Source organism: Marmota flaviventris, chromosome X (assembly GCF_047511675.1).
Source record: "Marmota flaviventris isolate mMarFla1 chromosome X, mMarFla1.hap1, whole genome shotgun sequence".
Lineage (NCBI taxonomy): Eukaryota > Metazoa > Chordata > Mammalia > Rodentia > Sciuridae > Marmota > Marmota flaviventris.
The window spans coordinates 56,878,280-56,893,326 of record NC_092518.1 but is presented as its reverse complement, the minus strand read 5'-3'; the positions used below and the strand labels follow the sequence as shown (position 1 = coordinate 56,893,326).

At 33.5% G+C, this 15,047-nt stretch overlaps 1 protein-coding gene across 1 annotated transcript in view; it reads right to left on the bottom strand.

Annotated features, from left to right (window-relative positions):
* The window catches only part of Tex11 (testis expressed 11), a 299,055-nt gene that overhangs the window by 166,778 nt on the left and 117,230 nt on the right, over positions 1-15,047 (bottom strand). The window contains exons 10-11 of the mRNA XM_027935840.2: positions 8,704-8,758; positions 5,174-5,269 (exon numbers count right to left, since the gene is read on the bottom strand). Of these exons, the coding sequence (XP_027791641.2) occupies positions 5,174-5,269; positions 8,704-8,758 (151 nt within the window). The remainder of the gene's footprint in view (positions 1-5,173; positions 5,270-8,703; positions 8,759-15,047) is intronic.

Sequence of the window (15,047 nt, the reverse complement as noted above, 5' to 3'; positions counted from 1 at the left end):
GCCCTGGGTTCGATCCTCAGCACCACATAAAAATAAATAAATAAAGGTATAAAATTTCTTTTTAAAAAAAGAGCTGAGTAGAATTAAAGGGCTGACTCTCCCCCCAAACAAGAGAGAACTCTTCCTGACAGATGGCCTTCAAACTAAGATATCAGCTTTTTCTTACCTTCAGAGTTTAACTGAAATCTTCACTTTTCCCAGGTCTTGAGCCTGACAGCCTTCAGAACTACACCAGCAGCTCTCCTAGGTTTCCACCTTGCTGACTTACCCTGTAGACTTGCCTCCAAAGTCACGCAGCCATTTCCATAGAACAAAGTCTCCCCTTTTCTCTCTTTCTCCCTGTTCCATCTCTCCCCATTCTATACACACACACACACACACACACACAAAATCATTGCTTCTGATTCTCTGAAGAACCCTGAATAATACAATGTTGTTCAAGGAGAAAAGTAACATAAGAAAAATAACACTTTTAAAATTTAAAAATATTTTATTTTTATTTATTTTTTAAATATTTTTTGTTATAGGTGGATGCAATATCCTGCCCCAAACAAAAATAACATAAAAATAAGCATAACGCAAGATAGAATTTGAATGTAGAAAAAGAAATAAAAATCACTTGAAATGGTAACTACTGGTGGAAATAAATAAGATTTTTTCCTTATTATTTATATGTCTTTAAAAAGAAAATTAGTATTTAAACAAAATAATAAGATAGTATTGTAGTTTTATAAAATGAAATGTAAAATACATGACAATAAAACCATAAAGATTATGCTAGAAAAACTGTAAGTGTACCTTAGATAAGACAAATAAGAGGTCTATCTATATAAGTTCAAGAAGTCTATCATACAAAAAAAAATCAATAAAATAAATACAATAGATACTCAAATAATTCCAAAAAGGAAAAAAAAGAGGGGGAGGGAGAATAAAGAATGATAAGACAAGAAGAAAATAAATAATAAGATGAGATCATAGACAGAAACTTAAAAATATCAGTAATCACATTGAATCTGTATATTCTGAACATCACAGTTAAAAACTAGAGATTGTCAGATTGGGTAAAGGAGTAGATTACAACTATTTGCAGCTCCAAAGAAACGCAATTTAAATGAAAATACAAAGATTTGGGGATATACCTCAGTTGGTAGAGTGCTTGTTTCCCATACACAAGATCCTGGTTTCAATCCCCAGTGCCACACACACAAAAAAGAGATTTTTCCTAACATGCTCTAGGCCCTGTGCTCATCTTGAGCATAGTAAACAAAAAAAAAATTAAATAAATGAAAAGTCATAAACAGGTAAAATGACGAAACAAGATACACCATGATATCATAAGAAAGCTGAAATAGTTATATTAATATAAGATAAAGTCAATCTAGAGACATAAATTTGGATTCTATTCATCAACAAGGAAAAAAAAAACTTTGAATGAATCTCAGAATAATTTTGCTCAGTAAAGAAGCCATAAGGGGCTGGGGCTGTAGCTCAGTGGTAAAGCACTCGCCTAGCATGTGCGAGGCCCTGGGTTCCATCCTCAGCACCACATATAAATAAATAAAGATATTGTATCTAACTATAACTAAAAATAAATAAATAAACATTTAAAAAGAAGCCATAAAAAAGAGTATATTCTCTGTGATTCTATTTATATATGACTCTACAAAATGAAAGCATATCAGTGGTTGCCTGGGGAAGGATGTGAGGGAAAGGTAATAAAAAGACATGAGGAAATTTGGGGAATGTTATATATACAGCCATCTCTCCATATCTAGAGGTATGAAATCCGCAGATTCAACCAACCATGGATAAAAAATTTGAAAAATTTACATCTGTCCTGAATAGGTACAGACATTTTTCTTATCATTATTCCCTAAACAGTATAGTATAACCTATTTATATAGCATTTACATTTTATTCAGTATTTTAAGTAATTTAGAGATGATTTAAAGTATATGGAGGATGTACATAGGTTCCATGAAAATACTATGCTATTTTATATAATGGATTTGAGCATCCACAGATTTTGGTATTTTTATGAAAGTCTAGGATCAATCCCCCAGGGATACTGAAGGATGACTACCTTCTTGATTGTGATGATTGTTTCACAAGTATGTATGAATGCCAAAAGTCATCAAATTTTATACAATAAATACATAGTTTATTGTATGTCAATTATACCTTAACAAAACCATTAAAAGATGATTAAGGATATCATCATTGAATTATAGATCAATGAAAAAGTAGAAAGACAAAAATCCAAACTGATAATATACAAATAAGTAAATAATATTAAGTAAATAGGAATGGAATAGAATGGAGAGGTTATGCTTATAGATTTCTGAGTGCAAAGTGGAGGAAGTACTGAAGTTAGGAAATAATCATTTGGCAACAATCATACTAAAGACTGGTTCAAACAAGAATGCTAACTCTAAACAAAAATTTTAATAAAAAGCAAAACATGTATGATACATTGATTTCCCTAATTAACTGTTCTTTACTTGCAAGGGAAAAATAGTAAGTATGTAGTGAGGAAACTGGACAACACCTTTGACTAGCTGATCAATATTATCACAATGAGGAGCAGATGAGCATCATATGCCTCGAGATGTGAAGCTCTGAGAAGGGACATAGCACCACTTATGTAGCAATATAGCTAGGAATGCATGATTTGAATTTAATCATGAGGAAACATCAGATAAACTCTAAATGAAGAACTTTCAGTTAAAACAAGATGGAATCTACTGTATTTTTCCAAATGGTCAATGACACAACACTCAAAGAAAAGCTGTGGAAAGTTCCAGTTTTGATTACAGGAGACTAAAGAGACATGACAGATAAATGCAATACCTGATCCTGATCTTTTTGGGTTTTTTATTTTTATTTTTTTGGTACTAGGGATTGAATCCAGGGGTGCTTTACTACTGAGATACATCCTTGTTCCTTTTATTTTAATTTTTTTTTTTTAATTTTGAGATAGGTTTCAGTAAATTGCTGAGGCTGGCCTTGAACTCTTGATCCTCCCACCTTAGCCTTCTGGGTCACTGAGATTACAGGCATGTACCACAATACCCAGCTAGACTAAATATTTCATCAGAGGAAAAATGAAAATTCATTATTGAGGAGATATAGAGAGAAAGAAGTTGGGGAGAGGAGAGGGAAGGAAGAAGGAAAGGGAAGGCGAGTACCTCATAAGCTTGCGAAATATTTATAACAGGTGAACCTGGGTAAAATATACAGAGATGTTATTTGAACTATTTTTGTTATTTCAACTTTTCTGTAAATTTGAAATTATTTCCAAATAAACCTGTTTAAAGATGTATATTGCAACTGAAATCCTAATGTACCTATTTTAGCTATGTCAGGTTCAATAACTAGGCTATTATGTCACGTGATGTGTCATGAGCAATGCAAGTGAATAATCATTACTATAAAACTGCAACTTCTTGCAGTGGCAGAGTAGCAAGGGCAATCAATATTCAAAACATAAAGTGGAACCACTGTTACAATCTGGATTCCTGAGATTTGTGCCTCATCACATTGTGAGAAAGAGAAAATCTGATGGTCCATTTTGAGAATATAGTATTTAGCCTTAAATGTAAAATTAAGGTGAAAGATCCAATTTTTGCAGCCATTTCGAGCTTCCCAACCTGTATCCAGTCATAGCTATTTTAACTATAGCCCTTCCCTTTGCCCACTCTAATTTTAAAATTAGCCAGTCACGTAGATTGCAAGCCTGAGCTTCTCCTATCAGAGCCTGGGATTCCTCCACATTTCTCCACCATAATATTCTGCCTCACCTTCTGCATTAGGGATAAAAACAGGCAGACTGCCCACCCAAGTGTGATTGCTTGCCACACTTTATTTGGTAGCACACTGTTCTGCAAAAGTAAAGTTTGCCTTACAGAGTAACCTTTGAGCACATGCCTGATTTCTTGTGGCACTCCAATATTTCTAAAAATATGGCAATTCCTTTTGTGATTCTTCAATAGAGGAAGAGTTAAGAAAAATTCTTCAGGCAGCCAGGTTAAAAAAAAAAAAAAGAGCTCTTTCAGAAACTTTCCATTGTCTATGGGTCAGTATCTTCTTTGAAATTTAATTTTTACATCCCAAAGCTCACGTCTGTTTTTTTGCTTCATACTTTAAACCTAAAACATGTTAACTAGTTTACGTAAGGTATATGTTTGGTGGGCTGGGTACAGTGGGATCCCAGCTACTTGGGAGGCCAAGGTAGAAGGCTGTGTCTGAGGCCAGTCTGAGCAAATTTGTGAGACCCTGTTTTGAAATAAAATTAGAAAGGACTTGGATGTAGCTCAGTGGCAGAGTGCAATGTGTGAAGCCCTGGGTTCAATTGTCAGAATCACTAAATAAACAAATAAATACAAAAAACAAAACAAAAAAAAAAACTGCAACTTCTGCATCCAATGAACAAAAACAAAGATGCTGGCAGAAAAACATATAGTTAGTATGCAACTTCTTGAGTCATCTTGGTCCCTATTTTTTATTAGGACTTGCATCTTAGTAAATTAAATAAATGAGTAAAAGGATACAACTCTTGAAAATGTTCCTTAATGTTTATACTTTTAAATTTAAAAAAATATTTTAATATTAATAAAGGCTTTTCAGCATTAAATAGAGCCAGAGACAGACAGACAGGCATGTCTGTTTTATTCTTTTGTGGGCTGCTATAACAAGATACCATAAATTGTGTAACATATAAAAACATATGTTTATTTCTCACAGTTCTGGGGGCTGGAAACTCCAAATTTAAGGTACTAGCTGATTCAGCTTTTGATAAGGGTCTGCTTTCTCAGAGACTGTTCATTCTCACACAGTGTATCCCCATATGGTAGAACATGCAACCAAGCACCCTTGGGCTTCTTTTATAAAGGTGCTAATTCCATTTTTCAAGAGAGATTCATTTCCCAAAGTCCTAAACTAGTACCATCACCTTAATGGTTAGGATTTCAATGTTTGAGTTTGGGGAGAACACAAACATTCAGATCATAACAATATATATTTTTTTACCTTTCTGTTCTATAGAAGAGATTTGAATAATTTATTATTAAAAAAGAATACTGAAACAAATGTCTAAACTGGATTTAAAAATGTGAATTAAAGCTTTAAATTTTGAATATATTGTATTAATATTCAAAAGTAAAACCTCTCAGACCTTGTTTGCTAGGATTATAGCGCTGAGGGCCTTTTCATAATATTCTCTGTCATCCCAATCCAAATAGGCAGTAGCTAGTAACCGTAGAACTTTAGCCTGCAATTAAAAATGAAATAAAACATTTAGCTGAAGGTTAAACTGCAACACAGCAGCTCACAAGCACTTACACAGTGACAGGCATCTACTCAAATGTGTCTCCTGTATGAAATATCATTCCTTAAGCAACTTCATAGTCTTGAGATACATCTTGTCATTATGGTACCAGATACCAAATATTGTCTATGAATCTTGTAAAGGTATTGTGTCCAATTACAACTTAAATAAAATATTTTTTTAAAAGGCAAATAAGGCATGACGATTTTTAATTTAATCAACTTAAAACCTACCATCTAGGTAGCATTGTTATTAGGCCTACATCAAAAGAGAAAGATATAATATGTCCCTCAAATGCTTTATAGCGTAGTTAAAATCAATTTATTGGATCAGGGCATCCCCAACACCATTTTGGTATGAACAGATAAAACTTCCTATGGAGAGAATTTCTCCCAATTCAGCTACATTTTAAAATAAATAAAGCATCTCCTAATCAAGTCAGTTTTTCCAGCCAGGTCAGTGTTGATAAAACATATAATTCTAGTCAGTGTGGACATGTGCATCTATAGATTCACAATTTGAAAGAACCAGCCCTACTTCAGTGAAATTCCTCTAAGTAAAATGAGGATAGCAGGACCAAAGAAAGGTGATTTATTGATTTTTTAAAAAATTAAATTCATTAGTGTTATGCAAATATAGAGAAATATCATTTAGGATATCATATCTCTCATTTTTAATTCAAAAACTATAATGGATCTAATAAGATATATATAAAGTACTCAATGTCATTATTATTATGAAATAACTCTCTAAGAAGTTATAAGCTCCCTAGAGAACTTTTATGGAATAAATATGGCATTTCTGAGAACTACTGTAGCTACAACTATTTTATAATAATAAAAGGGTCAAATCATCAGAAAGACGAAAATGGATGATTCTCAAAATTTATGTAAAGCAAATGAAATCATATGCAAAACAGCACATACTGAGTGATTCCATTTACACAAAGCTCAAGAACAGCCCCAAATAATTTATAATAAAAGAATAGTGTTAATTTTTCCCTTGAAAGAAATAAATATTGACTAGAACAGGTCCAAGGAAACTTTAGGGATTGATAGAAGTTTCTGTATCTTTATCTCTATGATGGTCACAAGATTACATATTAAAATTCATTAAGCTGTACATTTAAGATTTATGCAGTTTACATAAATTAGACCTCAATAAAGTACTGTTGGGATAAAAGAAAAACTACTTCATAATGTTACCTCACCAAACTTCACAATATGAATATTCCATTTCATTCAGGTTTCTATGCTATTTTCCATCTTCATTTCCTCCTCAGATATTCTCTCATCTAAATCCCTTGCCTCCTGGAATCCTCTTCTTCCTCTTTTCTAACTGTATGATCCCCAAGTACAAAGCCTATTACCAAAAGGCTTCTTCAACTACACTAGTTAACTTTGATGGACAACTTCTACATACTTCAGGTCAGTGTCACAAAGTTTTATCACTTATTTACCCAAATTGTTTCACTTGTACTAGTGCTTTTTAAATCTATGTTTGTAATTTTATTTGAAGTATATACACATAAAAAATTAAAAAATCTTAAGAGTACATCTCTTGAATGTTCACAAAATGAACACGTTTAACAACAAAGAAATCAAGAAACAGCATTGGTTAGGGGGCAGTGGAGCTGCCTACTTAGCTGGGTTCAATTTCCAGCACCAAAAACAAAAAAGAAGGAAAGAAAGAAAAGAAGCAGAGCATTGAAAGCAACAAGTGCACCTCATACTTCTTTTGAGATACTACTCCAAATAAGGATAACTTGATCCCTTGACTTTCAATATCATATATTAGTTTTGCCTGATTTTGGCATTTATACTTCTGGAATCATATAGTATATGTTAAATTGTATCTTGCATTTTTTTTTTTGAGACAGGGTTTTGCTCTTGACCAGGCTGGTATCAAACTCCAAGGAAATCAAGGCTCAACTGATCTTCCTGTCTCAGCCTCTCAAGAAACTAACTACAAGCATATGCCACAACATATGCCATGACTAGTTTTTTTTTTAAAGATTTTTTTAAGATGGACACAATATCTTTATTTATTTTATTTATTTTTATGTGGTGCTGAGGATGGAACCCAGTGCCTCACATATGGGAGGCAAGCGCTCGACCACTGAACTATAACACCAGCCCACCATGACAAACTTTTATCTTGCTCTCTTTATTCAGCATTACATGTGAAAACATGCGTATTGCTGCAATTACTATAGTACATTGATTATCATTGCTATATAATATTCCATTAAGTGACAATATCACTATATATCACCACATAAAAATGCATAATTATATTAGTATATAATTTTTAATTGTGGTAAACTACATCTTAGCTATTTTTAAGTGTTTTTTTAAATTTATTAGTTCTAATCAGTTATACATGACAGTAGAAAGCTCTTCAATTCATTGTATACAAATGGAGCATAATTTTTCACTTCTTTGGTTGTACATGAAGTAAAGTTACACCATTTGTACAATCATACATGTACCTAGGATAATGATGTCTGTCTCATTCCATCTTTCCTACCAATTTTATCCATTTTTATGTGTACAGTTTAGTAGTACTACAAATATTCACCCTGTTATACAACCACTATCCACCATCCATCTCCAATACCTTTTAATCTTGCAAAATTAAAGCTCTGTATCCATTAAACAATAATTCCCTATTTCCCCCTCCTCCCAGTCCCTGCCACTATCATTTTACTATCTGTCTCTGAATATTATGACTACTGTAGGTACCCCATATAAATAGAACAATGTTTATCATTTTGTAAATGGCTTATTTCACATAATATAATGCCCTCATGGGGCTGGGGTTGTGGCTCAGCAATAGAACACTCACCTAGCATGCACGGAGCCCTGGGTTCAATCCTCAGCACCACATAAAAATAAATGAATGGAATAAAGGTATTGTGTCCAACTACAACTATAAAAAAATAAATATTTTTTAAAAAATATAATGCCCTCATGATTCATCCACATTTTAAGAATTTATTTCTTATTTAAGAATGAATAATATTTTGTTGTATTAAATAGCCAAACGCTGTTTAAAATCCCTTATATATATTAACTCATGGGTTGATTGTGAAGCTCTGGGTTATATTATATTACCATTTACATTTTATGGAAACTAATGCACTAAGATGTTAAATGATGTGTCCCACAGATAATCTATTCACAAATGGGGGGTAGAGTATTATAACTTTGTATCAATTCCATAAACTATTTCTTCAATTGACTTTTCCAATATTTATTTTTATTTGGTGCCACGGATCGAACCCAGTGCCTCATATATGCTAGGTGAGTGTTCTACCACTGAGTCACAATCCCCACCCCCCACCCAACTTCTCCAATATTTAATATGATCCTTACCAGCATTTCTGGCCCAACAGAATTCATATCCATCTTCCCAATATCATAGCTTTGGCTATCATTAAAAAGGGAAAAATATATATATACATCTGTGTATGTACATATTTATATTTCAATATATATCATTTTAAAGATTACATATTATTAAGAAGACATAATCATACTTTATTCAAATTTTTCTATTTTGTACTACAAGAGATGGTTAGCCAACTAACATAAAAGTCAATTTTATACAGCAATACTTCCTAACTCTAGAAAAAACACAATTTCCTCAAGAGAGAGCCAACATTTCAACACTGTGATTATATTAATGCTCTTTTTAATTTGCTATAAATATATATACTGCATTAAAATAATTTACACATGTATTTAAGCTTTTAGTTAGTGGGCACATTTTGAAGTCTAAGAAATATAAATGCATTTTAAAATAAAATAAATACAGCTGTTATCACAGAAACAAATGTGTTAGCAATATTCATTAAACCTTATGATACCCTTGTGAAGCACTATTGGTTCTATTTTGCAGCTGAATGAACCAACAAAGCAAGAGTGATTTCTAATATATTCTAGATTCGTAGGTAGAATGAGAGCTGAAAAGATGGGGAGTAGAGAAATTTGACTTTCAGTTCTCTGCTTTAATTACCAAGACATATTCTCTATTGGACATTCTGATAACCACACACAATATATTACTATGACTCTCAAGATTTCAAAATTGAAAACTGAAAAAGTGAAATAAAGATCATTCACCATTGGTATTCCAGGGGAGTATTTCAATAAATCTTGGTAAATTAAACTAAGTTAAAGACAGTATTTTGAAATACAAAATGTTCTTAAAAAAAAAAAAAGACCCAGAATTGAGAAAACAAAGTTTTAGCTTGTTAACAACGATATAATGTTAGCCTAGTCACTGTAAGCCTATTTAATGGGGGTTATGTAACATTAAACTTTCTACTACAAGTCTTTAAAACAACCAATAACAAAGGAAACTTTGGCAATAGTGATTTAAGGAGCTCTTTTGACCCTTCTCCACCTCTGTGAAGTGACCATTCATTTGAAAATTAAGACAAACAACCACATAAAATTGGTAGTGTGTCATAAGGGCATATAGAAATATGGGGAAACATTTGTTCATGAATATAAACGAAATCTCATTAAAAACAGTGAGAATCTGTGTCATTTAAACTACTTCTATCCATTTTGGCTCTATGTGGTGGGTGCGGTCAAGAAGATGGAAATTCTCTCCCCCTCCTTCTCCTGAAATGCTAGGCTCTGGTTTCACCTTAGGAGGGGCTGGCTACCAGCCCTTCTTACCATTCTCAGGCCTGTGTTATGGAATTACTATTCAGGGCAGGCACAATTATGAAGACTTGGCTTCTTCGGTCCACTCAGCTTTCACTCTTAGGCTAAGGACTCTACCATGGGAATTTCAGGTGAAGAATACTGATACCCTGATCACCTTTACCCCAGTTGATTCATCAGGCAGAGCTTCCATGTCAAAACTAAGAAGACTAGAAGTAACATACAGCCAGTATACACTCATAAAGCATGGGTATAATTCTCAGAGAAGCAAGTCACATTCCCAGCTCTAGTCGTGTGGCAGAGAAGTTCTGCCTGGGGAGTGAGGGGAAACAGGCAGTTAAGAGAACACTGAGTGCACCTTGTTGAAAACAATGGAGATCTGGGTGGTGAGCAATTATGAGGAGACTGGCTGGTAGCTCCTCGGTAATCTTGCAACAAGTTAAAGCAGCAGACAAGCCAGAAGGTTAGCACAGAGACCAAGGAAAGAAAAAAACAAGAACATCTCTTGGGTCACACTTATCCCTGAGGGCCCAAAAGGCTGTGTATCTGTGCTAGGTTGCACCCACTCAGGCACAATCAGAGGTTGTAGTGAGGCGACTAGAAAGTATTACTGAAAGCATAAACAGATCCATCAGCAAACAGCTTGAGCCTGAGTGGATCGAGGGGCTTAAGCAGAACCTCTGACCAAACACCAACTGAAAATTATGCTAAGATGAAGGGTTACTGTAAGAAAGCTAAGTTTAAAAATAAAATCATCTCATACCTAGAGTTCTGAGACTATATGCCCAAGACAGTGCTTTCTCAGTCAAACAGGGAAAGAATCTTACTGAATAAGAATAGTGAATGATCCCCAATCAAAAGTGATGGGCCCTAATTGAGGTCTTGTTCAAATGCAGAACAACACCTGCAGGCTAACCAGTGGAAATACTAATGAGCAACACCAGGCCTATTTCAAATGTAAAAGGCCTAGAGGGTCACCTGTGGGAACCCCTTCAGCCAACTCCTTTGTCCCAGAGTTGGGAAAACCGGAAGGTGGGGGTGAACCCAGATGGAAATTATAGGAAGGGGATAGCCTTGGTGCTGTTTTCCATGCCCTGTTTAACAGCTTTTGTTCCATGCTCTACCCAGAGCCATATGCAAGGTACTAATTTAGCACAGCAAAATGGGTTTTCTGCATGGCGGGAGTTCTCTTTTCTCACTTAAATAAATCCTACTGTGCTTACGTTTTCCTTCCGTGATTGTTCCTGGATTTTACTCTTCAAACTTATGAGACAAGAACCCAGAAGGAAATTGGCATAGCGGGGAATCTAGTCTCATCTCAAAAACTCTGGTTTCATTACTAGTCCCTGCCTGAAAGCCGGGTAAAACAGTAAACTTCCTGAAATGTGAAAACAACCTCTAAACAAACACACATTCTAGAGGAAAGGGGAAAGCCTAAACTGGCTAAGTGGACTTAAGCACAACCTTTGACCAATAACTGGATTACAAGGATGCAGGAGTGACATCTAGGAGGCCATGAAAAGATTAAAAAAAAAAAAGGAGGAATCTGAACTGGGGCATCAGTCAAACGACCAAACAAGAAAATAAAAATAAGCTCAAAAGGGGGAGAAATAGCATTTAGACTTGGTACAATATATTGTTCAAAATGTATAGTTTTTTAATATTTATTTTATAGTTGTAGTTGGACACAACACCTTTATCTTATTTATTTATTTTTATGTGGTGTTGAGGATCAAACCCAACACCTCACACATGCTAAGTGAGCACTCCACCGCTCAGCCACAACCCCAGCCCCAAAAGGTCTAGTTTTAAACAAAATATTACAAGATATGCAATAAGACAGAAAACTGTGACCCATACAGAAGAAAAACAGAAAGCAATAAAAACTTCCTTTACGAATGCCCTTAATGTTGCACTTAATAAAGGCTTCAAAGTCACTACTACAATTCATTCAGAGAACTAAGGGCAACAATGTTTAAAGAATTAAAGGAGTATATGATAGCAATGATTCATCATATAGAAAATCAGATTATAAATATAAATTATAAAAAAGAAACAATGAAAATTCGGGATTTAGAATTTAAGAGGCAAAGCAAACAATAATCAAAATTGAAGACAGATCAATAGATCCTACAAATCTGAAAAACAAACAGGAAAAAATAAGAAAAATCAACAGAGGCTCAGAGAAATGTGGAACACCACTAAGCACACCAACATATGTGAAATGGGAGTAACAGAAAGAAGAGAAAGGGACAAAACATATTGAAAGAAATAATGATAAACTGGGTGTGGTGGTGCACACCTGTAATCCCAGCAAATCAGGAAGTTTAGGCAAGAGGATCACAAGTTTAAGGCCGACCTCAGCAATTTAGCAAGTTCCTAAGCAACTTAGAGGAGGATCCTGAGTTCAAAGCTAAGTGGACTTAAGCACAACCTTTGACCAATAACTGGATTACAAGGATGCAGGAGTGACATCTAGGAGGCCATGAAAAGATTAAAAAAAAAAAAAAGGAGGAATCTGAACTGGGGCATCAGTCAAATGACCAAACAAGAAAATAAAAATAAGCTCAAAATTGAGGCACTAAGCAACTCAGCAAGACCCTAACTCTAAATAAAATATAAAAAAGGGCTGGGGATGTTGCTCAGTGGTTAGACACCCCTATGTTCAATCCCCAGTACCAAAAAACAGAACAGATACAGAAAACCAATTATTATATGATTCCACTTACATGAAGTACCTAGCCATAAGGAGAGAAAGCAGAATAGAGGTTATTTGGTGGCTGAGAGAAGAAAAATGGGGAGTTATTGATTAATGGGTAGATTATTTCTGTTTGGGATAATGAAACAGTTCTAAAAATTGTTACACCACACTGTGAATATACTTAACGTCACCTAATTATACACTTAAACATGTTTGAAATGGTAAACTTTATATGTGTATTTTACCACAATAAAAAAAAAATCAATGGTTAAAAAAGGGAATTAAGTTCTTACACATGCTACAACATGGATGAATATTATGCAAAGTGAAATAAGCCAGACATACTAAAAACAAATACTAAATGATTCCACTTACATGAAATATCTAGAATAGGAAAATTCATGACAGAAAATAGATTACAAATTACCAGTGGATGGGGGAAGTAAAGGAAGGAGAGTTAATGCTCAAAGGTTACAGAGTTTCTGTTTCAGGTGATGAAAAGTTTTTTAAATAGATAGTGGTGAAGTATGGCTCCACAATATTGTGAATATAATTAATACCATTGCATCAAACACTTAAAATGGTTAAAGGGGCAAGTTTTGTTATATGTATTTTACCAAAATAAAAAAATTGATTAATTTTTTTTAAAAAAATCTAAGTCAAAAGAGATAGTAAAGGGGGGGGGGGGAATTAGTCATGAGACATACAAGAAACAAAAGGAAAAATATCAAACATAAATACAATAATATTAATATTAACATTTACTATAAATGGATTAAACAATACGATCAAATGACAGATGTAAGACTAAATTGAAAAAACAAAATCCAACTATATGCTGCCTATAAAAGACACACTTTAGATTCAAAGATACAAAGAGGTTAGAGATAAATGTTGTTTACATAGTATGAACAAAACATACCATGTAAACAACAATAATAAGAGAGCTAGAGTATAAGACAGCTAGAGTGGGTATGCTAATATCAGACAAAATAAACTTCACAACAAAAATGTCAATAGAGATAAAGAGGAATGTTTATAATGATAAATGGACAATTCATTAGTAAACTGTAACATTTGTGTCTGTCCCAAGATACATGAAGCAAAAAACTGACAAAATTGAAGTGAGATACATAATCCAACAATAGTAGTTTGGGTTCTTCAATACCCTTTTTTTCAATAATGGATACAGCAAGTAAGTAGAATCCCAAAAAGAATATATAGAAGTTGAACAATGCTTTAAACCTACTAGACCATAACAGACAGCTATAGCAGACTGCACATAGAACATAGTTCAGAATAGAACATACACTGACCACACAAAGCTACATTAGATTGAACAGAATTGAAATCATGCAAAGTATGTTCTCTGTTCACATGGAATTAAGTTAAAAGTCAACAGCAAAAAGAAATTTGGGAAATTAGTAAATGTGGAAAATAAACAATGCATACCTAAATAACTAATGAGTCAAAGTAAAAAACTAATAAGGGGAATTGGAAAATACCTTGAGATGAATGAGAAGGAAAACACAAAACACCCAAACTTATGGGATATAGCTAAAGCAATGCTAAGAGGAAAACTCACAGCTATAAACTTCAACATTAAGAAAGAAGAAAGATCTCAAATTAATATCCTAACCTCCTACCTTAGTTAAGTAGAAAAGGAGAAGCAAGCTAAACCTAAAGCAAGCATAGAGGAAATCACAAAGATTAGAGTGGGAATTAAATAACTGAAAAGCAATGGAAAAAAAGTTCATGGTTTCCAAAGATTAAAAAAAAAAGACAAACTTTTAGCTACAGTGACTAATAAAATTAGGGAGAAGATACAAATTATTAAAATTAGGAATGAAAAAGAACATCAATATTGATCTTTGAAGAAAGACTATTCCTAAAAGATCTAATGCCCCAACTATGTGACTTTGAATGAATCTCTTACTCTCACTTAATTTCTATTTCCTTATCTTTACAAATTTGAAGTTGATCTACAGCAGTCATTTTCAAACTTTTTAAAACAGGTAAATAATTTTTTCAAACAAAATCTTACAGACATATTAAATAAGAAACTTATTTAAAGCCTAAATTCTCTATTTAAAGTAACATGGGGATCTTCAAGAATTGTGTAAGACTCCCTTTCCTCCTAAATGAAATCTTAATATTCTTACAGAACCCAAGAGCACCATAGAAAATGTTTTCTATATTCACGAACGAAAATGGTCTGTAAGATTTCTTGCAGCTGTAAATTCTTATCTATATTAAATTATATTCTATATTAAAATTGCTATATACAATTCATTGTATTTCCACCAGATGGCACTAACATATCCCATTTTCCATTAAAAAT